This window comes from Chelonoidis abingdonii, chromosome 4 (genome assembly GCF_003597395.2).
Source record: "Chelonoidis abingdonii isolate Lonesome George chromosome 4, CheloAbing_2.0, whole genome shotgun sequence".
Lineage (NCBI taxonomy): Eukaryota > Metazoa > Chordata > Testudines > Testudinidae > Chelonoidis > Chelonoidis abingdonii.
This window is the reverse complement of record NC_133772.1, coordinates 6,886,135-6,909,522: the sequence shown is the minus strand read 5'-3', so window position 1 is coordinate 6,909,522 and position 23,388 is coordinate 6,886,135. Positions and strand designations below refer to the sequence as shown.

The window sequence follows — 23,388 nt, the reverse complement described above, 5'->3', positions numbered from 1 at the left end:
CTGCAACCTACCGTGCACAAGGTATACATGACAGGTCGAGCTCCTCAGCTGTATTTAGCTGCCTGAGTCACCCAAGGCCTTGGAAAGAGTCCAGAGCAGAGCTGGGAAATGAACCCAGACACAGAACCCACTGGAAGGATGTTAGGCCTCAGCGCTGTAGCTCGGCACTTGCTCATGTCACATAGCAAGGTGTTTGGGGGCACCAGGAAGCAAGGTGTTTGAGGGCATCTAGGAGGGTGATGAAGCACTGGAATGGGTTACCTACGGTGGTGGTGGAATCTCCTTCCTTAGAGGTTTTTAAGGCCCAGCTTGACAAAGCCCTAGCTGAGATGATTTAGTTGGTGTTGGTCCTGCTTTGAGCAGGGGGTTGGACTAGATGACCTCCTGAGGTCCCTTCCAACCCTGATATTCTATGGTTCTATGATTGAGCTGGTTCGTGAAGGAAGGGTGAAGCTGAGATCTTAGCTGGCTCCGACCTAGTTTTCAGGGTTCATCACTAGCTCCACAATAATGATTTCCCTTTTTAGGTCAATGATAATGAATCCAAGAAACTTACGAGGTGCCTGTGCTGGGGGTTGTGGGAATTTTCTAGGGGTATTGGAGCAGCCCCAGCTGTGTGACTCAGAACATTCTAACTTGGCTGGGGCAGCCCCCGCTACTGTGAAATTATCGGACCCTTGGCTCCTGGCTTGGTGCCTCAGGACTGTAGGTGGCAGCTGTAGCGCTGCTGATTGCTCCCATCCAGCTGGCATCTGCTCTCTCAGCTGCACCTACTGCTGCTGTACTAGGGAGTTGCTGGGCTTCATGCTGCTGCGGGTGGAAGGGCCTCTCTCATGTGTAGGAAGCAGGAGGCTCTTGGGCAGGCAAAGAGGAAACCAGGGCTGGGTCTCCTCCCCATGGTTGGGGGAGATCTTTCTCTGAGCAGCCAGCCCTGTTGGTTGGAAGAGATTGGAGACTCGTTCAGCTAAATGGGGGGCAGAGGAGGAAGGGGAATCAGTTGGGGGTGGGGGTAGCAGCCAAGAGTGAGCAGGGTTGCAGTTAGGAAAGAGCTGAGACACTTAGGGGACAATTTTCCAGCCATGCTATAACCCTAGCATCCCCAGGGAACTGCCTATGTCTTGGTGAGGGGATGCATCTTCTCGACCAAGGCAATTCCCCTCTGAGGAGTGTGAGTTTTTTTTACCTGTTTAACTCAAAAGCTAAGCAAACAGCTGGGAGAAACACTCACTGTGTGAAAGGAGCCTCAAGGTTTCAGGGCAGGCTGGCTGCAGTTAGGAAACTTTATTGCCATTCACAGACAAGTGGGGCAGCATGCTGTATGCATAACCAGGCTAGCAGCACTCTGTCCTCCTCTAGTGGCAACCTCACTTACAGAGATTTATGACTTCTACAGCTCGGGGCTGCAGGAGCCCATCCTTTAGCTCAGGCAATCAAAGCCCCTGCTTTATAGCTGCCCAGAGTCACAGTGACTCACGGGTTCAAACTCTGCAGCGGAGCTATCTAGGGTGTCACTGCAATGCATGCAATAGGTAAGACATGCTGGCTTTGTGGCTGTTACCAGGTGTGAAGGGCAACAGGGACAGGAATGGGTGATCATTGCTGGTGGGGTGAACCTTCCACGTTCCAGTCGCTAAGCAATGGTCACTGTTCCCCTTGGGCCTATGCCCAAGTTTCTAGGAAGCCAGCTCCAACGGAATGACTCAACGCACAGGGTTGATACTCAGGTCACTTCTCAGTAAAAGCCAAGCCCAAAGGCTCTGGCTGTGGGGATCCTGTTCCTTTGCAAGGATTTGCACCACTGGCAGGCTTAGGTCATAAAGACCCAGACACCTGGCTAGCAGTTGCCTGTTAATCAGGGTTTGCAGCTGTTCAAACCGGTTCTGGCTGTGCACAGCGCTCTGTCTGCAAACACCAAGCAGATTGTGTTGACAAATTCTAAGGATTATTAGGAAGGGGAGTGCTGGCTGGGAAGCAGCCAACAAGCCCTGAGAGCTCCTTAAGGGAGTTTCTAAAAGAGATCCTGCCAGGCTAAAAAAGCCACAGGTCTGATTTCAGAATTGAGTTAGGCATACAACTGCAGAACCATGTGAGGAAGGCCCGGGTTGGGATAGCAGGCGGTTGCAAGTCAGGATCAAGGGGCACAAGCAGAGTTGGGGGGGTGCTGCAGGTTTGGATTGAGGAGTTCTAGGGGCAGGGCTGGGATAGTGGGGAGGGCTCAGGTTGGGGTTGAGGAGTTCTAGGGCCAGGGCTGGGATAGTGGGGGGGGGCTCAGATTGGGGTTGAGGGGCAGCAGCAGGCTCAGGAGGGAAGGGCTGGGATGGCAGGGGGCTGTGGGTTAGGATTGAGGGCAGGGCAGGTGCACGGATGTTTCACGCCCTAGGCGAAACTTCCACCTTGCGTCTCCCAAGCCCCGTGGCAGCTCTCTGCCCTCCCCGTCCTAAGGCACTCCCCCCACAGCAGCTCCCACCCCCGAGGCACACCCCTGCAGCAGCTCCCCTCCTCTGCCCTGTGGCGCTCCCACCCCACGGCAGCTCCCCCCGGCCTGGGGAGCCATGCGGCAGCTCCCCGCCCCAGCTCACCTCTGTTCCGCCTCCTCCCCGAGCTCGCTGTCGCCACTCCACTTCTCTCGCCTCCCAGACTTGTGGTGCTAATCAGCTGTTTGGCGCTGCAAGCCTGGGAGGGAGAGAAGCAGAGTGGGGCAGTGTGCTCAGGGGAGGAGGCAGAGCAGAGGTGAGCTGGGGCAGGGAGTTCCCCTGTGTGCTGCCCCCCCTCCCTTACTTGCTGCAGGTGGCCCTCCCCACACCCCCCTCACCCCAGCTCCCTCCGCCTAAATGCCGATGACAACCGGGGTGGTCGAAGATCCAGCCGCCGCAGTATGACCCGAAATGCCGCCCCCCAAATGTTAGTGCCCTAGGCGACCACCTAGGTCGCCTAATGGGTTGCACCGGCCCTGACTGAGGGGCAGCAGCAGAGTTGGGGGCACAAGGCTGCAATAGTGAGGGGGCTGCAGGTTAGGATTGACGGGCAGGAGCAGAGCTGGGGGTGCAGGCCTGGGATAGCAGGGGGCTGTGGGTTGGGGGGGGCACTGTCCCAGCTGTGGGGAGGAATCTCACAGACACCCTCAGGCCCACCTAGGGCCTGGAGCTTCCTTTACTGGGAGAACCCCGCGGCCCCCCTTTGCACCAAAGTGCTGATAAATGGTCTAACCCCCCCAGGTGAAATCCCCCTCTTTTCGGGTGAGATGGTTCAACCCAACCCTGCAGCTGCAGTTCCAGCTGCTTGGTCAGTAGGTGGCGCCCTGACGCTGGGCCGGGCATGAGGTAATGTGGTGAGAGTGGGGAGGGGGCAGCGAGGGTCCTCGAGACGCTGTGCTCCTGAGAGCTCGCGCTGCGGCTCAGTGTCCCCGGTTGCAAAACCCAAGGAACTTGTTTGGGGAGGGTGCAATAGGCAGGAGGGAAGAAAGCAACTGGGCCGTGCAATGGGACTCCGCTTCCCGGCTTTGGAAAGGGGACGTCGCGCTGGGTGACGGCTTGTATTTCCCTGTCTGCGTCCGGGAAATCCCGGCCACCCGGATTCCTTTAAAACAAGGAGGCAGGAAAGCAACAGGGAGGTGGAGCTGTTGCTCATCCCGTGCAAAGGGGGGAGGAAAAAAACTAGAGCATGAAATTTCGAGAAGGGCTTATTGCAGCGAAAAGCAGCAGCAGGAGGCGGAGGAGCTGCAACTGGTGTAACTAACCCCCCCCCCCCCCCCCCGCCTCCAAGAAACCCAGAGGGAGCTAATCCCTCTCCCGGGAGCCCCATTGCAGAGCAGCGCCCCGTGGCCGGGTCTTGGCGGATGGGTGCAATGGCTGGGCGTTGCAGGGGAGCTCCGGGGGGGCGCGCTGCAGGGAGGGGGGAGTGAGGGCGAGCTGCATATCCCCCCCCCTCCAAAAAAAGCAGCCCGGAGACTTCCACCCACCCCGATTTGTTGAGGTCGCGGGCCAATGCGGCGCTGAGCCCCGGCCGGCGGAGCCATGCTGTTGGCCTCGGCCGTGGTGGTCTGGGAATGGCTGAACGAGCACGGCCGCTGGAGACCCTACAGCCCGGCCGTAAGCCACCACATCGAGGCGGTGATCCGGGCCGGACCGCGGGTGGGCAGCGTGGTGCTGGGCCAGGCGGACCGGCGGCTGGCGCCTTACCTGTTGGACCTGCACTCCATGCACCAGTTCCGCCAGGATACCGGTGAGTTGGGGGGGGGGGCAGCGTGACCCGGATCGCCCTGCACTGCTGGGGGTGGGGCGGTCCCGGCCTGACCCGGATCGCCCCGGGGAAGGGGAGCCCGGCCCGGAGTGTCTCGGCCCTGTCTCGGGTCGTTCTGTTTTCTGCCCTATAGCGCCCTGGTCCATATCACGCTGTATTGTCTGGACTGAGGGACATTGGCAAAGCTGTGGCGGGAGTCCAGGGCTGGGGTAACAGGGACTTGGGGGGAGGGGAGGGTTCCCCGAAGCGTGGCAGGGTTGGTGCCTGTGTTTTTTTTTTCAGTCCCCGAGACTGGGAGGCTGGTGTTCCCAGTCCAGCTGCACCTGGGCTCCCTGCAGGGAGGCAGCCCCCGGTCTCGCATTGGGAAGGATGGGGGTGCGTGGGTGTTTCCGAGAACAGGAATATACCCAGGAAAGGCGGCTTGCCTGGGAATCCCTGGGCGCCTGTGAGCTCACACAGAGCTGAGGAATCCCCAATGCATCCCGAGAGGCGGTTGCAGGTGGGGCAGCGCCCCAGTATACAGGGTGTGGAGCAGTGCGAGCCCACCCTGGCACCGGGCTGTGGGTGGCCAGTGCACTTGGGGGGGTTAGTGGAGCCAGGGTGAGAAGGGACTGGAACTCGGAGGGGTGGAGGAAAGAAATGACAGCATGGGGAGTGCCAGGGGCACAGAGGGCTTTGACAGAGGGGAAAGTCAGAGTTGGAGAGGGCCCCAGCTGGAATGGGGATACCCCCGATAGCACAGGGGTTCCTGGCTTTATGGCAGCCCCTCCCTGCTTTGTTATGAAGCAGGGAAGCGCTGCCTCTTGGCTGAAGCTGTGCCGCTTGAGAGGGCGGCGCAGAATCCAGCTGTTGGTATAGGGAGGGCCTCCCGCACAGGCTGGGGCTACTATGGGGCCACGATGGTTGGCTCCTCGGCTAGCCTCTCTGGCACTCTCAGCTTGGTGCCCTGTACGGCCCTGTAGATGCAAGGGTATAAGCTGGCTTTGGGGGCAGGACTGGAGATATCAGTGGCCCTGGCCAGAAATGAGGGCACAGTGGTGGCGTGTATGTGGCCGGAGATGATGCTCGGGAAGATGGGCACCATGCCCCTCTCGCTGGATGTTCCCAAGCGGGATGGATCGTGATCTGGCACCGCTCTTCCTTTGGGTTCCTCTCCCCATCCTTCCCACTGGCCCTGTGTCTGCTTGGTCCAGGCCCCTCCGAAATCACCCCACTCAGTGGACCAGTCACTGTGGAGACAGAGGCAAGTTGTCTGTCCAGGTTTATTGGGGCCAGATTTTCCTCTGGAGACTGTCCAGAATACACCCCCCTCCACCACCACCATTCCCAATGATGGAAGGGCCAGGGATCCATTGTTCATAGTCTGTCCAGAAAGATGACACAGTGAGCCAGCACAGAGGAGTGGGAGGGAGGTGGTGATCCCCAGGGGGATGCCTGGGAGGGACGCGGTGACCCAGGGTGCGGGCAGCCCTTTCGGATGGGGTGCTGGTTTTGCTCTTGGTGTGACGCCCCTTCAGAAGCTACAGGTGTCTGTGGCTGGGGGCTGTGGTCCGAAGGTGATTGTGCCTGTTCTCAAATCCCTATTCATTTCCTGTGTGGTTGGGGAGGGTGCCACAGCACTGTAGGTGAGCTGCCTCTTGGAGGGGTGGTGCTCCTGGCACAGAGAGTTAAGCCCACCCCACTCCCAGCTCCGTCATCTCCCCTGGGGTGATAGGGGAGGGGCTCTCCATTTTTGAACAGGTCTGAGATCTGCAGACAGCAGGGCCCCCCATCTGCTTCGGTGGGATGGGGAGTCGATTTCCAGTGGGGGCACCCCTACATAAATGGGGCTCCCAATGGGGACCACCTCTTTCCCCATGTTCCAGCTGAGGGGAAGGCAGGGAGTAATAGTGAAATGGGGTCTGATGGAGGGAGGAGGGGTGGGATGGTGGGGGCTAGAGGGGGCCCCCGCCCCACCCCTACCGCTGGGCTGAATGGGGAATTGTTCTGCCTCTAGCTGGCTTGTTCTGAATGTTGTTATTTTGGGTCATTAAGGGGCTCTGATGTGGGGGTCATGACCCCAGCTGAGCCTTGAATAGCTATTGTCCCTTTTCTTCCCTTCTTGAATGGGAGGCTGGATGCACGTCTCTGGCTAGGGGAGGGGAGCGGGGGACTTTCCCACAGGATTGCTGCATGGCACTGGACCTGCCAGATGCTGAATGCCAGCACTGGCTTCTTCCCTTCTCATCTGGGATTATAATAAATTACAGATGCTGTTCGGAGCTTGCTTTCTCTCTCCACCCCTCCACACGCATTGCTTCCTCGGCAATTCCCCCTTTGTCCCCCACACGTCTCATTGCATGGTCTTTCTCGATGCGGTCAGTATTTTTGACTGAAAACTCAGACTAATTGGCTGAGGAATTCTGTCAAGCTTGGAGTTTGGAAAGTCAGGGGAAGCAGTCGAACTCCCTTCACCTGCAGTTTTAACGTGCACAATTAAAAAATCTTAGAGTGGAGATTTAATGAAGTGCTGGAGCTGACAAAGTGGGGGGCTGTACCCCAGAATTGTAGCACTTTAACTATATACCGGTGCTTATGCTGTGATAGCTATTGCCATTGGGGAAGAGGCAGAAGCTGTACCAGTATAAACTGTACTAGGGGTTGTGCTGATTTAAACGTTAGGGTAGAAGCTCACCAGAATAATTACAGAGGTGTAATTATGTGTGGACCAGCTCTGAGACTTCCTTGTGCTTTACAGCAGGCTTACGTGCGTGTTACGGAGCACCGGATGTAATGAAGTTAAACTCCAGTTTATCCTTTCCCTGTTCACACACTGAGTTGCAAAATTCAGTGTTTCCTAGTTTACTTCCACCATTGCGGTGTCTAGGTGCCTCACAATCTCTAATATTTAGCCACACGCATCGCGTGTGTGTGTTTCTGCTTTACTGATGTGGAATTGGGGCCCAAAGAAACTAAGGGTCTTGCCCAAGAACTTGCAGGAAATCTGTGCCAGAGCAGAGAATTGACCTTGGGTGTCCTAAATCCTAGGCTGGTACCCTAACTTTTGGGCTGTCCACCCTCGATGGGATTTCTAATGGGAATCTGTTGTTAGGATTGATTGATGTGGTTCTACTGCTGTGTTTTTGTTGTTAAGTCTCTAGAAACTTTTTATTTTTGGGAACGCCCTATCTCACCAAGCGCTGGGTCCAGCAGCTGCACATTTGTTTGGCGCAATAGTGACTGGATGAGGTGTAGCATATAAGGCTAAAGGTTATTTTTTTCATGAGAAGTTTGATCCTGCAATGTCGAAGTCAGTGGAGATTGTGCTGCTGACCTTGGTGGCCGCAGGACTGGGTGCAAGAGGGTAAACACAACAGAGTGGTTATGTGCCACAGAAATCTCTGTCTTAGATCTCATGCTATCAGAATAAGTCCAGCAGGGTTTAAAAACTCGACACTGTCAGAGTTTGTGAGATTCTTCAACTGAGCAGCATTGGGTCAGAAAGGGTCCAGACGGCACCCACAGAGTACTGGATCTGAGTAGTGTCGTCTTGTGTTCCATTGCCTAACGTGGTTGGCTTTGCAGGGCTGTAGTCTCACGTATATTGCCTTGTGACAATTTTTTTGCATCATTGTCGTAAAACATTTCCTTTAAAAACGAAGGAAATTGCCCAACGCACAATTGTGTGAAGGCTATAAGTGGAGGTTGGTTCTTAAAACGGGAAGAGAAATTTTGTAGCAATTTTAACAACAAAACATCTGAAATTCGGGAATCGCCTAGATGAGGTTCCACAATCTAACTGGACTCTGCACTTATACCAATGCCTGTCCTCTACCCATCCCCCACTCCTTTCTGTCCCCTGTCCTGCATCCGCATTCTCAGTCTGCGCTGCAGACCTTGAATTACCAAAAATACTGAATGCCATTGCATCGTGCCAGGGATGAAATGAGTTGCCGGGGCTCAGCCAAATTCTGGGGTGCCCACACACAAAGACCTAGAGCTCACTGGGACTCTCCCAGTACTGGAGTCACATGAATTTTCGGTTCTGATTCATGCTGGGAAAACTATCAATGGCCATAATGTAGATACACTTCTCCTCTTCCATTCCCACCTCTCCATGGAGCAGCAGCTCACACATAGACTCTCCTTCCATTCAGCCATCTGTCAACAGAGACATCTCTGCTCTTATCCCTCCGCCTACCCTCCAGAAATAATGCTGCCTTGGATACCTGTGGCTTGGCTCTGCTACGCAATATAACGACCTCTGAATATAGTTCTCTATGATTCGCATAGCTGGGCTGGGTCTGAGTGCTATAGACAGTGTCAAACTGCATTCAAGTCCAATTCAACGAATGTCCTTGCTGCAAACAGCATTTGGAGGTGGTTATGTTTGGGAGGAAAACAAAGCCAAGGGGTCAGAAAGCTCAGGCTGTCCTTTCTACCCTGTTGATTGCAATATACCTTGTATCTGTAACCTTCACATCAGCAGCAGACTCCAAAGAGAGGTGGGTAGGGAGGTGGGGTCAGAGTTAAGGCCATTTGTGGAACCATGACTGTAATTTTTCTGTCTTTTACAGAGGTTAAAAAAAAAATCATTGTTTGTAGCCCATAAAGGCCCTAGCTCCAAGTGGGCCCCATGGTGGTGGGTGCTGCACAGACCCTCAACTTGTCTATGCTCCCAAGTTCCATTGGTCTAAAATCTGTTAAGTCAAATGAGTGCAACTTCTGAATGGACTGGTGTACCAGCTTAATGCTGGGTATATTTGTTTAGCTTGTGCTTGTAAATCTACTGATGAGGGACAAACTACTACCAGATGGATTAAGGCCTGGGCTACACTTAAAATATTTGCTGTCATAGCTATGTTGATTAGGAGTGGGAAGGGGAGGGGGAAATCACACCTCTAGTCAACATAACTGTGCTGGTAAAAGCTCCAGTGTAGATGAAGTGACACTGGCAAAAAAAAAAAAGTCCTTTTGCTGGTTTTGTTCAGAGAACAGGTATAAACTATGCCAGCAGAGGAACTCTTGCCAGCATCAGCTGTGTCTCCAGTAGGAGCGTTTGCCAGGATCGCTATACCTGCAAACGCTTTACTTTGTAACAGTGAGGCTAATGAACCGGTCGAACAATTTAGAAAGGCTCACGGGGGATTCTCCATCACTGGTCATTAAAAGTTCTGCTCTGGGAATTGTTTCGGGGCAGGGCTCTGGGCTGTGTTAGACAGGAGGTCAGACAAGATGATCGCAATGGTCCTTTCTGGTGTTGGAATCTATGAATCTAGTGGAGATGAGGCCTGATGGAAGAGAGTCCGCACTCACAGTTGTGCTGATAAATAAACTGGTATAAAATCAGTCCTTCCCCTTAAGCTGATGCAACTTTGTTTGAAGGTGCAAGAAACAGTCTTTGCCCCTAAGAACTGAAGTCCAGATCCCTAAAGGTGCTTAGGTGCTTTATTTCCATCAGTTTCAATTACAGTCTAAGGCAGTGGCTCTCAACCTTTCCAGACGACTGTGCTCCTTTCAGGAGTCTGATTTGTCTCGCGTACCCTCAAGTTTAACCACACTTAAAAACTACTCGCTTTCAAAATCAGACATTAGAAATACAAAAGTGTCACCGCCTGCTAATACCGAAAAATTGCTGACTTACTCATTTTTACCATGTATTAAAAAAAAATCAATTGGAATATAAATATCTTACTTATATTTCACTATAGAGTATATAGAGCAGTATAAACACATCATTGTTTGTATGAAATTTTAGTTTGTACTGACTTTGCTAGTGCTTCTTTTGTATAGCCTGTTGTAAAACTAGGCAAATATCTAGATGAGGTGATGTGCCCCCTGGGAGACCTCTGCAAACCCCCAGGGGTACACGTACCCCTGGTTGCGAACCACTGGTGTAAGGCTGTGGCATCTTGCTTTGGGCTGGTTATGTCTTGTATCTCCCAGCTTGTACCCCCATCCCCTGCCATGGAGGCTGTGAGCCCCAGCTCGTAACACCTGTCCCTTACGAGGGATGCTCTTGGGGAGTCGGGTAGGGCACTCTTCTCTTCTCTTCTCTTCTCCCACAGACTCTTCTCATCTCTCTGTTTCTCCCTGCTCTCCCCAGGCACCATCCGCCCGGTGCGGCGCAGTTACTATGACCCCTCCTCGGCGCCCGGCAAAGGTGTGGTGTGGGAGTGGGAGAATGACAGCGGCTCATGGACGCCCTATGACATGGAGGTGGGCATCACCATCCAGCACGCCTACGAGAAGCAGCACCCCTGGATTGACCTCACCTCCATCGGGTTCTGCTACGTCATTGACTTCAGCACCATGGGCCAGATCAACCGGCAGACCCAACGCAAGCGCCGCATCCGCCGACGCCTCGACCTGGTCTACCCGCTGGTCACTGGCACCCTGCCCAAGTCCCAGTCATGGCCGGCGAGCCCTGGCGTTTCCAGCTCACCCCCCACCCCACCCTGCACCTGCCCCCAGTGCCTTCTGGTCATGAGTGTCAAGGCGGCGGTCGCAGCTGGGGCCAATGGCGGGACTGGTGCCGCAGTCCCCCAGCAGCAGCAGCAGCGTAAAGCCTCCGCCCTATCGGGCGGCCCCAAGCCTCCCGTCCCAGCACCTGGGCTCAAGCCCCCGGATGCAATGGTCACCACGCGCGGCTCGCTGAAGACCCTGGCCTCCCAAGTGAGCCAGAGGCAGGCAACCAGCACGCCAGCCCTGAGCTCAGCCACCAGCCCACCTTCCACCAATGGGAAGGCCATGCGTGCCAACCTCAACACCCTCAACCACACCCACCTGCAGCGCCTGGCCATCACCCAGTCCCGTGTGCTGATTGCATCTGGGTGAGTGAGCGAGCGAGCCAGGTTCCCCTTCATAGTCAGCTGGGGTGCAGGGTACCCACATCACCTGCCCTCCAATAGCTGGTGCTAATCGGCCTCTTAGCCAAGGGTCAATGAAGTGGGCTACGGAGACCAAACTCCCTGGTGGCTGTTGGCGGGACTGTGCATGGGGGGTAACCTATTCAGTTCCCACTCTGGGAGTGAGCTCCAAGGGTTGCCCCGCTGACCCTTTCAGCTGTGTTCAGTTAACATCCATTGAAAGGAGAGCCTGCATCAGGGGTCCCGCTGTTTGCTTCCAGTGACCTGCACCCTTGGCCTTGTCCGTGGGCATCTCTGCTGCCACTAGAGCAGTGGCTCTCAAACTTTTGTACTGGTGACCCCTAGCAAGCCTCTGAGTGCGATTCCCCCTCCCCCCTTATAAATTAAAAACACATTTTATATATTTAACACCATTATAAATGCTGGAGGCAAAGCGGGGTTTGGGGCAGAGGTTGACAGCTCATGACCCGCCAATGTCATAACCTTACAGCCCCCTGAGGGGCCCCGGCCCCCAGTTTGAGAACCCTTGACCTATAGCATGGGTCCACCTGTCACGGCTACCCCTCTGGGACCATGCGTCCGCTGCTTCAATCTCGCGCTGTGTCTGTACTTTCATAGAATATCAGGGTTGGAAAAGACCTCAGGAGGTCATCTAGTCCCATCCCCTTTCATTTTGGCGTTGCTGCTGTTTTGCTTTAAGGGCCTTTGGCAGTTGAGACACCAGGCTGGCATGGGACAGGAGGCCAAGTGGTGTCGTAGATCAATACCTGGGTAGGAGTCAGAAAGCATAAATTAGGGTCCAGTGGTCAGTTCTCCTCCCAGCAGAAGGCAACAGAGGGATTATAATTGCCATGCTAGATCCTGTGTTATTTTATATATTTATTAGTGATCTGGAAAGGAGGATGGGCAGGAAAATGTGCAGAAGACACAAAGGTATTTAGGTTAGTTAAGACCAGAGAGGGTTCCGAGGAACTTCAGAGAGACCCAAACCAGCCTGTGGAATGGGAAACATGATGATAAATGAAGTTATGTCAATAAATGCCGTGTAATGCACACTGGAGGGGAAAATTTAAACCACTTGTGCACTGTACATTAATCACATCGGCTCAGGAATAAGTTGTCATTATAGATGGCTCAGTGGAGACCTCTGCTCAGTGTGCGGCTATGGTCAGAAAAGCAAAAAAGCTGTTAGGATACTCAAGGAATGGGATGGAGAATAACACAGAGACTATTGTAGTGCCGATACATCAATCAGTGGGGCGGCTTTGCCTGGATGCCATTGGCAGCACAGGTCACTCAGTCTCCAGAAGGATGTTGTTGAATTAGAGGGATTCAGAGAAGGGCAGTGTGAATGGTGAGGGCCTGGAAAAAAACTTCTATGAAGAGAGATTGCAAAAGATTGGGACCATTACCTTAAAGAGGAGCTGTGTAAGAGGGGACGTGATGGAAATATGTAAAATACTTAGTGATCTAGAGAAGGGAGATCAGGAGCTGCTGTTCTCCCTGTCTCATAACATAAGAACAAGGGTGAGTCAGTGATATGGAGAGGGGGAGAATTCATAATTGATTAAAGGAAATACTTTTCCACACATTTTGTCATTAGCCAGTGGAACTCACTGCCACAGGATGTTGTTGAGGCAGTCGACCTAGCAAAGTTCAAAAAGAAATTGGACGTTTTCACCATTAACAAGAATATCCAGAGTTACAACAGTCAGTGCTAACAAAGGTAGCAGGGATATTAAACCCCCTGCTGTAGGGGTTAAGCCAGCCTCTAGTAGAGACCAGGATGAGACCTAATGTGGGGGGAGATTATACCATGTCTGCTCCTGTGGGGCTATTATAGCTTCTTCTGCAGCATCTGGTGTCAACCACTGTCAGAGACAGGAGATTGGACTAGCTGGATCTGGGGTCTGATCCAGACTGGTAGTTTTCCTTGTGAGTTCCAGCCCAGCTGTGCAGGGCATTCATCCCAGTGTTTCAGCCTTTAAGACCTGGGAGTTTCATCAACAACTGGCCTGGGTATTCTGTAGTGTCTGTGTTTTAGCTGCTGTGGGTGGGGGAAACCCCACGGTCCAGATCCCAGCTGGTGTAAATCAGCTATCGCTCTGGTGGAGTCAGTGGGCCAGATCCCCAGCTGGGCTCAATGGGCCATCGCTCCAGAATCTTTGTGGTGACTTTTGTCACCTCCAAAACTGTACGGCACAAACCTTCAGGGTGGTGGAAAGTCCCTAAGGAAGAAATCAAGCCCCCTGTGACTGTAGCCCACACCACAGCCCCTCTCTATCCCCCTCTTCCCATCCCAGCCCCTCTCTTTCCCCCTCGACAAATACCAGAGACCTCTTTAACCATAAAATGGGGGAGGCCCCGCAATCCCCTTTTGAATCTTAATGAAGCTATGGGACATTCTTTCACTCGGCCCTGCATGGGGAGGGAGGCGCTATCAAAAGCCCTATAGAAAGCTTTTCATGTGGCTGCCTGATGAGGAAAACATCTCGCCCCCCTCCCCAGAAATCCCTTTCTTGGCCATTTAATTAGCGTGGTTCTCGCCCTTTGTCTGGCTTTGCCATCAGCCTTCTGTCGCCGTTCGCCCAGGCCTGTGACCCTCTGGGAAACTTTCCCATGATAGGGAGTGGGAGGAAGGGGACGCAGGAACAAAAGGGGCTATGAATTGTTCGAAGACTCAGGCAGAGTTTCTAAAGACGGAGAGAAAAGGGACGCAAGGAGGAGGGGCGCGGGGGGTGGGATGTCTCTAGATTAGAGGATTCTCTGGCTAGGCCTTGGTCTGTCGCTATGGCAACTGTTGTCCGGCTAGGAAGGTGCCCAGTTCTGGCTCGCCCTCCTCTGTTGCTGTGGTGCCACCCCCAGGAATGAAATAGATCCCCCTGCTTTCCCCCTCCCTCAACCGTGTCAAAAGTCCAGCCAGAAAATGGCACATTGTGACTCAGCCAGGTGCTCAGGTGCCTTGGCGTTGTGCCACCCGACCCCTGTGTCTCGCCGGGGAGCTGCGTCTTATTCCGCAGCCTCACGCGGCCGTTTGTCCCTTCAAAGGCTGCAGAATGGGACACGGGCCTCCCCCCATGCAAAATGTGGGGGACTGTTTTGCCATCGTCGCCCCCTAGAAGCCCCACTTCTTCTCCTGGCCCTCCAATGCCACTTAGCCCTTCAGGGGCATACGCATTGAGGGAGAAAGTGGGCAAAGCAGGCCTCACTGGGATGCTAGCAAGAAGCACAGGGCTTGGAGGGGAGAGAGAGGAACACCCGTGGTGGGCTCAGCTGACCCCACTGGCAATGAGCGGGACATGCCCAGCCAGCAGTCTGCGCAATTTCCTGGGCTCACCCTGGTTGGCAGCAAACACTGGACACGAGAGTGGGTGGTGTAGTGGGGCCTCTGCCCTCTGGGTTCTGCCTTGTGCCCAGAGCCCCTCTCAGTGGTATATTTCCCTGAGTCTTGTTGCAGCGTCATCTTTCTCTCTCCATCATTCCATCTCAGGTGGTGCAGTCGTTAGACTCAGTGCCGGCCCAGGATCTTGTGATATTCAGTCCCAGCACTGTGGTCTGGGCCAGAACAGCATTGCCACCCCCAGAACTTGGTTGCGGTTCCAGGTCTGATAGATTGCAGCCCCGCCAGCCCTAGAAATTCTCTCTTAAACGAATAGGAGAAGGGTGTATAAACATCCCATTGCCCGGATTACCATGGTACTCCTGCTGTGTCAGTCCTGGCGGAAGAGCTAGTCCTGGAAGACAGGGCTGTGCACCATCTGGGCATAACTGGAGTTTTCTGCTGCTGTCAGGCTGCCATGGACATGTCTGAAATGTGTGGGTGGGTGGAGCAGTTGCCTGAGGTGATTTTTAGGGCTAGGTACAGAGCTTAGAAATACGTTGGAGGGTCAGTGCAGTTGTCATCAGGACAAGGACATTTTTGGGGCAAGGCCTTGTGGGGACTAAAGATCTCTAGCCTCTGCGCCACACCCCTCAGCCTGGCGTTTTCTCTAGTGGCTTTATTTCCAGAACGAGTGATGAGTGTCTCCCCCCACCCAAACTCACCCCTCTAACTCTATGTTCCTGCCCAGATTGGGTGCACACCCTGGCTCACATATGCACATGCTGGACCCTGCCAGACCAGGTTGGCCTACAAGGTGTGTGAACTGCAGGATGTTAGCTGGGGCTGAAACCTGCTAGTCTGGCTGGGTCACGTGAACGATAACAGCTTCCGTCCTCTGCAGGGTGCAGCCTGGAGAGGAGAGGACGGGTGGCTGCGGCCACCTGGTGGGAGCTGGGTGCAAGGCATCCTGGGAAGGGGAATGTGCCACCTGCCCTTGCTGTGTCGGCTCCCTTCTCCAGTGAGGGGTGTCTTGTAAACTTGGGGACCCAGCCACATTCGCTCCCTGGTTTGATGAGCCTCTTGTGTGGAGCCATTCTGTCCGGAGGTGCTCGGATCGCTAAGCCTACCCCAGCCCCAGACCATGTCCCTTGCTTTTGGGGTTCTCCGCTGTCCATTGCTTCACTTCTCTCCCCTCTGTTTGCAGGGCTCCTGTCTGCACCTCGCTAGCCCCCCCCCCCACCACTCTCTGGCCAGGACTTCCTTGGTGGGGGATGGTGGACTGAGACAGGGGAGCCTCTGGGAACCGGTGGTCCATGCATTGCACCAATCAGTGAGGCAGGGGCTTTCTCCAAGGGGATGAACCCACAGTGAATTCTGACCCCCCAATTCCTTCCCCTCAGGGTCCCCACCGTCCCAGTGAAGAACCTCAATGGCTCGAGCCCTGTTAACCCCGCGCTGGCAGGTGAGGGAGCCAACCGGTCAGGCCAGCCTAGCGTGACTGAGCAATAAAGACCTCTGGGGAAGGGGGGCAGACCCACACTTCTGGGGCTGGTGTGGGGAGTGGGCTTTGGGCAGCACCAGTGTAGAAGTGTATGGAGGATACTGGACAAGCCTGTACCCCAGAGGAATGGAGACAAAGAGTGATATTGGCCCCTTCGTTGTAAGGGGTGGGTGGGGAGGGTCCCTGTTCTAGGTAGGGGATAGAGAGCACCATTAGAGGGCAGGATGGGGGGTTCTTGTGCTTCATATGGCAGCAGGAGAGGGGACTCATAGGCTGCTGTTTAGGAGCGAATGGGGTTGGGGTGTCTGCTCAGGAGTGCTGGGGTGCAGGGGATTCACGGGGTGGATCTGGGTCTGTTAGAGGCAGGGTGTGGCTTTGGGCTGCTGGCCAGAAGCGCTTGTGGGAGGGTGCCTGGGGTTTATCGGAGCTGGCTTCTCAGGGCCTTTCCCCATCTCTCTCTGCCAGGGATCACAGGGATCCTCATGAGCGCGGCGGGGCTGCCCGTCTGCCTCACCCGCCCCCCCAAGCTGGTGCTGCACCCCCCACCCGTCAGCAAGAGCGAGATCAAATCCATCCCAGGTGTGGCCAACACCTGCCGCAAGACCACCAAAAAGCAGGCCCAGAAAGGTGAGCGCAAGCCCTTACCCAGAGCCTCTGGTCATCCGCACGCCCCTGGCGGGAGCCCCTTCCTATCCCCATGTCCTGCCAATCTCCCCATCAGGAGAAGTCCTTCCCATCTGGTGCCATTCACCTCAGCCTCACTGCACATCTTCCCCTCCGCACAGACTCTGTCCCCACCCATCCCTCTCTGCTCCACAGCACCACTTTCCTGGGGTGCCTCATGTCTCCACAGACCCCTTCGGGGCAGTTGTAACTCTTGCTCCAATGTGTCGGTTCTCTTCCTCCCTGCCCCAGGTAAAACCCCAGAGGAGGTGCTGAAGAAATACCTGCAGAAAGTGCGTCATCCTCCGGATGAGGTGAGAGCACGATGTGCCAAGTTGCCATCTGTCCGTCTGTCTTGGGTTAGGTCTTCAGGGACTTTTGGCAATGTAGTGCATTAGCGCTCTGGCTGTATGGTGCTGGAGAAGACAAGGCACAGGTAGCTGTGACCTCAGTGGGCTGGTCAAAAACACACACACACCCACTACGCCAGCTGCAGCGAGGCCAGAGCCACGTCTGCACCAGGATCGCACAGTAATTATGAGGAAAGGTTGCTCACGCCATATGTGAGGTGTAGGGGTTGCATGCTGTGTGCATGTTGTCTGGGTGGGTGTAAGGATGTGGTGGAGTTGCACTCGAGGTGTTTCGTAGCTGCTTGCTTCTGGCTGTCGGTGTGTGTTCGGGAAGGGGATCCTCACGCTGGCAAACAGGGCTAGGCTGGTATCCTTGGAGCTCACATCTGCCTGTCCTTCCGCAGAGCAAGGCCAGCTCTGGCTTCCCCCGCCAGTGGGCCCTGACCCTACCCTGGTGACGGGGCTCTGATTCCAGGTTAGCCTCACCTCTCCACTGAACCTGCGTGGTGGTAGTTCTTGCCCAGTGGGACCTGGGCTGAGACATGCACTCCCCCCCGCCACCACCACCACCTGGCTCATATATTTTGGCCTGCATGCTCAATCACTCCGAGCCTGAGCTGGATTCAGACCAGGTCCGTATCTCCGTCTGACTCGATTTTCTTCTCTCACTGCCTCCTCCTCTCACTGCTGCCTCCTCCTCCTCCCCCCTCCCCCCCCCAAAGGACTGCTCCATCTGCATGGAGCGCCTCTCCACCCCGTCTGGCTACAAGGGGCCCCAGCCAGCTGTCAAGCCCGACCTAGTGGGGAAGCTGTCCAAGTGTGGCCACATCTACCACCTCCACTGCCTGGTCGCGATGTACAACAACGGCAACAAGGTGCGTGGTGGGCTCTGGGAGAGGTGAGCGTGTGCTCGGCCCCCTGCCACTAGGGGGCCCTAGCGAGGACTGGGTCCTAGCATAGAACAGAGGTTGTACATGGGGTTGGACGCTGAGCCAGTCAGATCGCTTACCTGGGGCTGAATCCTCCCCCTTGATAGGCTGTAAGAGCCCAGGCTTCTTTCTGCCATTTCTCCTGGTGTCTCCCATTGGCTCTGTGGGACAGGAGGGCTTTGCTTAGTCACTTTGCAGTGAGCACTGACTGACCCTTTCTGAATGCTTGGCTGTCTCTGTAAACTTGAGTCAAGTAGAAACCATTCTCAGAGTGGATCTTCCTTCTATCTGGGCATCCCTGCCCCAGAAGGCCTCTTCTATTCTCTTCCCTTAAAACGTCAGTGAATTTTACACAGCTTTCCCATGATTTCATCCTGTTTCATTAAGACACATGTCTGTGCTGCAAAGTTTATCTGGGTTGCTGCCCTTCATGTGCTGGGCGTGAGGCCGTAGTTAGTAGTTAGAGATACAGGTGGGGAGTCATGAGACTGTCGCTGATGTGCAGATATGGTTGGGAAATATCCCCTCACCTGCCGGAGAATTATTGAGTTTTCGGCAAAAAAATCTAAAGCTAGAATATCTTGGCTACAATCAAAATATTTCCATTTGGAAAGTAAGCTGTGGTGTCTCCTGGGAGTTACTTTGTGGGTGCCTTATGACGGCATTCTCCTCTACTGCCCAGGCAGCCTGGTTAGACTCAGGGCCGGCGCAACCCATTAGGCAACTTAGGGGGCTGTCTAGGGCACTAACATTCGGGGGGCGGTGACCGCGGCGGCCGGACCTTCCGCCGCCTCTGTTGGGGGTGGCATTTTGGGGGCAGGACCTTTCACTGCCTAGGCCGACGAAAAAGCAGGCGGCGCTCCTGGTTAGACTACATCTCCCGTGTTGCATCATGGTCTCCTTGTCTTGGTATGGGAAGGTGGTTGCATCAGGATGGGTGTACAGCCATGATGCATCATGGGAGTTGAAGTCCAGCTGAGGAGCCCAGCCCATAGAAGAGAATGGGAGTGCGACAGCTGAAATTCAGCTGGTCCCTCTCTGTGTCTCAGTTTCCCCATCTGTACTACAGAAGGTATTGTGAGTAGAGCGGGGTGAATCACTGAATTTTTTTTATTTTATTTATTTATTTTTTTAGTTCTGAAAAATAAAATTTAAAAAATGCTTTGGGTCAAGCTGAATTTGAAAATTCTGAAAATTTTTGCCACATCAAAACCATTTGGTTTGCGTCAACTGAAGTGTTTTAGCAACACAAAACATTTTGTTTCTGTGCGTTTTTAAAGTCTAGAGCAATGGTACTCAACCAGGGGTTCACATATCCCTGGGGGTTTGCAGAGGTCTTCCAAGGGGTACATCAGCTCATCTAGATATTTGCCTAGTTTTACAACAGGCTGCATTAAAAGAACTTGTGAAGTCAGTACAAACTAAAATTTCATACAGGGACTTGTTTATACTGCTCCATATACTATACACTGAATTGTAAGTACAATATTTATATCCCAATTGATTTATTGTATAATTAAAGGTAAAGCTGAAAAAGTCAGCAAATTGTCTGTAGTAGTGTGCTGTGACACTTTTTGTATTTTTATGTCTGATTTTGTAAGCAAGTATTTTTCAAGTGAGGTGAAACTTGGGGTACATAAGACAAATCAGCCTCCAGAAAGGGGTACAATAGTCTGGAAAGGTTGAAAACCACTAATCTAGAGTCATAAAATGGCCGGAGAAGGAAGCATAGGTGCCACCTCCCTTAAAAACTTTTTCCCAGGAGTTAGGACACTCCCCTGGATTGTGGGAGACATGGATTCAATCCCCCTCCCTCCCCACTGCCTGATCAAGAGAAGAGATTTGAAGTTGGGTGTCTCACATTGCAGAAGAGTGTCCTGATGGGCACTGGGGCAGGTGTGTCTCTCTCTCTCTCCTTGAAAACAATTCACACAGATGACCATTGGTCAGTGTGTGTTGGGAAGAAGATGCGTTCAATATATTCAAGGGAAGGTTGAAGTTTTTCTGATGGAAAAATGGTTTTTCAAACCAAACACAAATTTTTGTTTGGTTTGAAATTTTTTGGAGAATCAAAATTTTTTTGCTTCATTTTCATTTCCATTTTTGGTTTTTTTTCTCCCCACTGAGAAAAGAGAGCGAAAGACGTAAGGAAGAAACACGAAACTCAGAATGAAACTTTTCGGTTTTAAATTAAATGGGGGAGAAAAGGAAATTGTTTAGTCAAAAAGCCTGAAAAAATTCCATAAAAGTTTTTGAAAGAAACAAAGAACGTTTCATTCTCAACCAGTTTATGGGAAAAACCATTTTTGATCATATACTACTTCCTAATCAAGGTGTTGGGGGAGCGTGTGTGGTTCAGTAGAGGGGTGTGCGGGGGGATTGGAGGAATGTCAGTCTGACAACAGTAAAAGTCAAGGATTTGATTTGGTTTCTTACTCTCCTTTCTTCCTTCCTTGCTCCTTTCTCAGGATGGGAGCTTGCAATGTCCAACCTGCAAAACCATATATGGGGTGAAGACTGGGACTCAGCCCCCCGGGAAGATGGAATATCACCTCATCCCTCACTCGCTGCCTGGGCACCCTGACTGTAAAACCATTCGGATCATCTACAACATCCCACCGGGGATCCAAGTGAGACCCCAGCTCTACAGGAGGGAGGAGGGTGTGTGTGTGATGCTTCCCAGAGTTACCTGGGGTCAGGAGGCACTTTGTTACCACCTGCCCTTAGTGTGAGGAAACCTTGTCTGTGCCTGCCAGGGATCAGCTCCCGCCCTCCATGGGCAACACACACAATCCCCACTGGGCCTCGCCGGCCCCCCGTCACTCAATGGCATAGTGAACACTCCAACCTTGAACCCTCTGAGCATCTCCTTGAAGCATCCAGCCCCTGCTCCACTGAACTCTCACAAAATTCACAGATTCGCTGCTCCCAGTTTACCAGATCCATCTCCGGTAATGGCTCCATGAAACACACAGCGCTGAGACAAGTGTGTCATGAAAACAAGCCAAAGTTTATTTAACAAGGCATAAGAATGGCCATACTGGGTCTGACCAATGGTCCATCTAGCCCAGTATCCTGTCTTTCAACAGTGGCCAATGCCAGGTGCCCCAGAGGGAATGAACAACAAGTAATCATCAAGTGATCCATCCCCTGTGGCCCATTCCCAGCTTCTGGCAAACAGAGGCCACAGACACTATCCCTACCAATCCTGGCTAATAGCCATTGATAGATCTATCCTCCATGAATTTATCTAGTTCTTTTTTGAACCCCGTTATAGTCTTGGGCTTCAGAACATCCCCTAGCAAAGAGTTTCACAGGTTGACTGCATTGTGTGAAGAAATACTTCCTATTATTTGTTTTAAACCTGCTGTCTATTAATTTCATTTGGTGACCCCTAGTTCTTGTGTTATGACAAGTAGTAAATAACACTTACTTACTTTCTTCACACCAGTCATGATTTTATAGACCTCCATCATATCCCACCTTAGTCGTCTCTTTTCCAAGCTGAAAAGTCTGTCTTGTTAATCTCTCCTCATATGGAAGCTGTTCCATGCCCCTAATAATTTTTGTTGCCCTTTTCTGTACCTTTTCCAATTCCAGTATAGGCACCGAGATTCAAATGAAAGCAAGTAGAAATTTGGAAACAAAAGGTTACATCTAAAGTAAAATCATAACGTGTGTTCAGTAACCTAGACTGAGTCAGCTAAAGCTCCCCCCAAAGCTTTATCGGTGTTTTTCAGCCAGGCCTGGCTGTGATCCTTTTCCCATGAGGCAAGTCATGCTTATGTCCTCAGTAAAGAACATTCCACCCCGGATATACCCTGACAGTCTGTCATCAGTACTTGCGTATATTTCCTTACTTGATTAGCATCTTGGTTATGTATGCAAGTAGATCTGTATTGTGAAGCAGACAACAGACAATGCTCAGGCAGGGGGGTAAGCTCAGCCTGGAATGGTCTGAGGCACGTCACCTGTTTACCCGCTGTGACGGGTTCCCCCCAGATGCCACCTGGAACTTTGGTACCCCGGGGCCCTCTGACCCACCAGCCGGGGCTCCCTCTCACACTGTGCCACTGTGACAAGCGGCAGACCCGCTCCTGGTCCTACACTTCCTCCAGCATTCACACAAGTAGGGACACACCCAGCTGCAGTTACATGCAGGTTCTCTGACCAGCCTCTGCATGAACCAACAATAGAGAGGCTACAGCCAAAATAACCACCAGCTTCCCAGCCTAGGAACAACCCTAGAGGAGTATAAACCCCAAATTATACCGTCTTCCACTGTAAGCTCATAGGGTTCCCCCTCCCTCAATGTGGAGAGGAAATGCAATAGCTTCCTGAGCTAAGATCCCCAAACACTCACTCCAGACTTACTGGTTTAGATTAAAACATAAAATAAGTTTATTAATTACAAAAGATAGATTTTAAGTTGTTATAAGTGATAGCAGATAACCTAGTGAATAAACAAAAATGCAGACTAAGCTCAACCTACTAGAAAGATAGGATTTGAATTAACAGTCTCTCACCCGATGGATGGTACAAGCAGGCTGCAGATTCTTAGGGCACAAGCTTCTTTCTTTGCAGCTTGGAATCCCCAGGTTTTCCTACGCAGGCTAGAAATCCCTTTAGCGTGGGTCCAGCACTTCCCCCAGTTCAGTCTTTGTTCCTCAGGTGTTTTCAGGAGTCCTCTTATGTGTGGATGGGTGTAGAGGACGCCTCTCGTGAGAGAAGTATGCATGCGGCTGCCTGGGTGCAGCCGTGGAGAGATCTCTGCGATAACTCCATACTCCAAGGGATGTCTCTGGTTATGACCTGGTTTCTGGAGGGGACGTTGGCACTGGCGCGGCAGCTATCTTGTGCTTGGTGATGGCGTGTGTGCTAGAAGCAGCCGTGTTTGGAAATGTTGCCAGCCAGGAAGGCTGAGTGGGGAGCTCGGGGGAATGTCTCTCTGCAGGGCCCTGTCCCCCTTGCTGGGCACCCTCCTCTCCCGGCGGGGGCTGCGGGGGGTAGCAGATCCAGCAGTGGGTGATGGGGGCATTGGAGGCCCCTGCAGTTGTGTAGCCCTGCAGCTGGGGGTGCTGTGATGACTCAAGATTAGACAGAGTTTAAGCAACCTCTCAAGATCCCAAAGGATTCCATTTCTCTCTCTCCATCTGCCCAGGGACCAGAGCACCCGAACCCCGGAAAAAGCTTCACAGCCCGCGGATTCCCTCGACACTGCTACCTCCCGGACAGCGAGAAGGGCCGAAAGGTGAGGGGTGTCCTGCCACGGTTCCCTCTAATTTTTCCCACCGATGTGCGGAATGAATTTTGTTTTGTGCGCCAATATGGAGGCGATGTGTAACACATCATCTTCGTATTGATGCACGTAACAAAATTTGTGGGTGTGGGGCCAAGGGGTTTGGCGTCTGGGAGGGGGTTCAGGGCTGGGGCAGACGGCTGGGGGTGCGGGCTCTGGGGTGGGGCTGGGGATAAGGGACTCAGGGCTGGGGCAGAGGGTTGGGGGCTTTGAGGGGGGGTCGGGGGCAGGAAGTAG

The 23,388-nt window shown here is 53.2% G+C and overlaps 1 protein-coding gene across 1 annotated transcript in view; it reads left to right on the top strand.

Annotated features, from left to right (window-relative positions):
• The first annotated feature begins 3,294 nt into the window (after positions 1 to 3,294).
• DTX4 (deltex E3 ubiquitin ligase 4) overlaps positions 3,295 to 23,388 on the top strand; it is a 25,640-nt gene continuing 5,546 nt past the window's right edge. The window contains exons 1-8 of the mRNA XM_032775834.2: positions 3,295 to 4,221; positions 10,325 to 11,051; positions 15,810 to 15,871; positions 16,376 to 16,537; positions 16,826 to 16,887; positions 17,646 to 17,798; positions 20,321 to 20,482; positions 23,014 to 23,103. Of these exons, the coding sequence (XP_032631725.1) occupies positions 4,014 to 4,221; positions 10,325 to 11,051; positions 15,810 to 15,871; positions 16,376 to 16,537; positions 16,826 to 16,887; positions 17,646 to 17,798; positions 20,321 to 20,482; positions 23,014 to 23,103 (1,626 nt within the window). The 5' untranslated portion in view covers positions 3,295 to 4,013. The remainder of the gene's footprint in view (positions 4,222 to 10,324; positions 11,052 to 15,809; positions 15,872 to 16,375; positions 16,538 to 16,825; positions 16,888 to 17,645; positions 17,799 to 20,320; positions 20,483 to 23,013; positions 23,104 to 23,388) is intronic.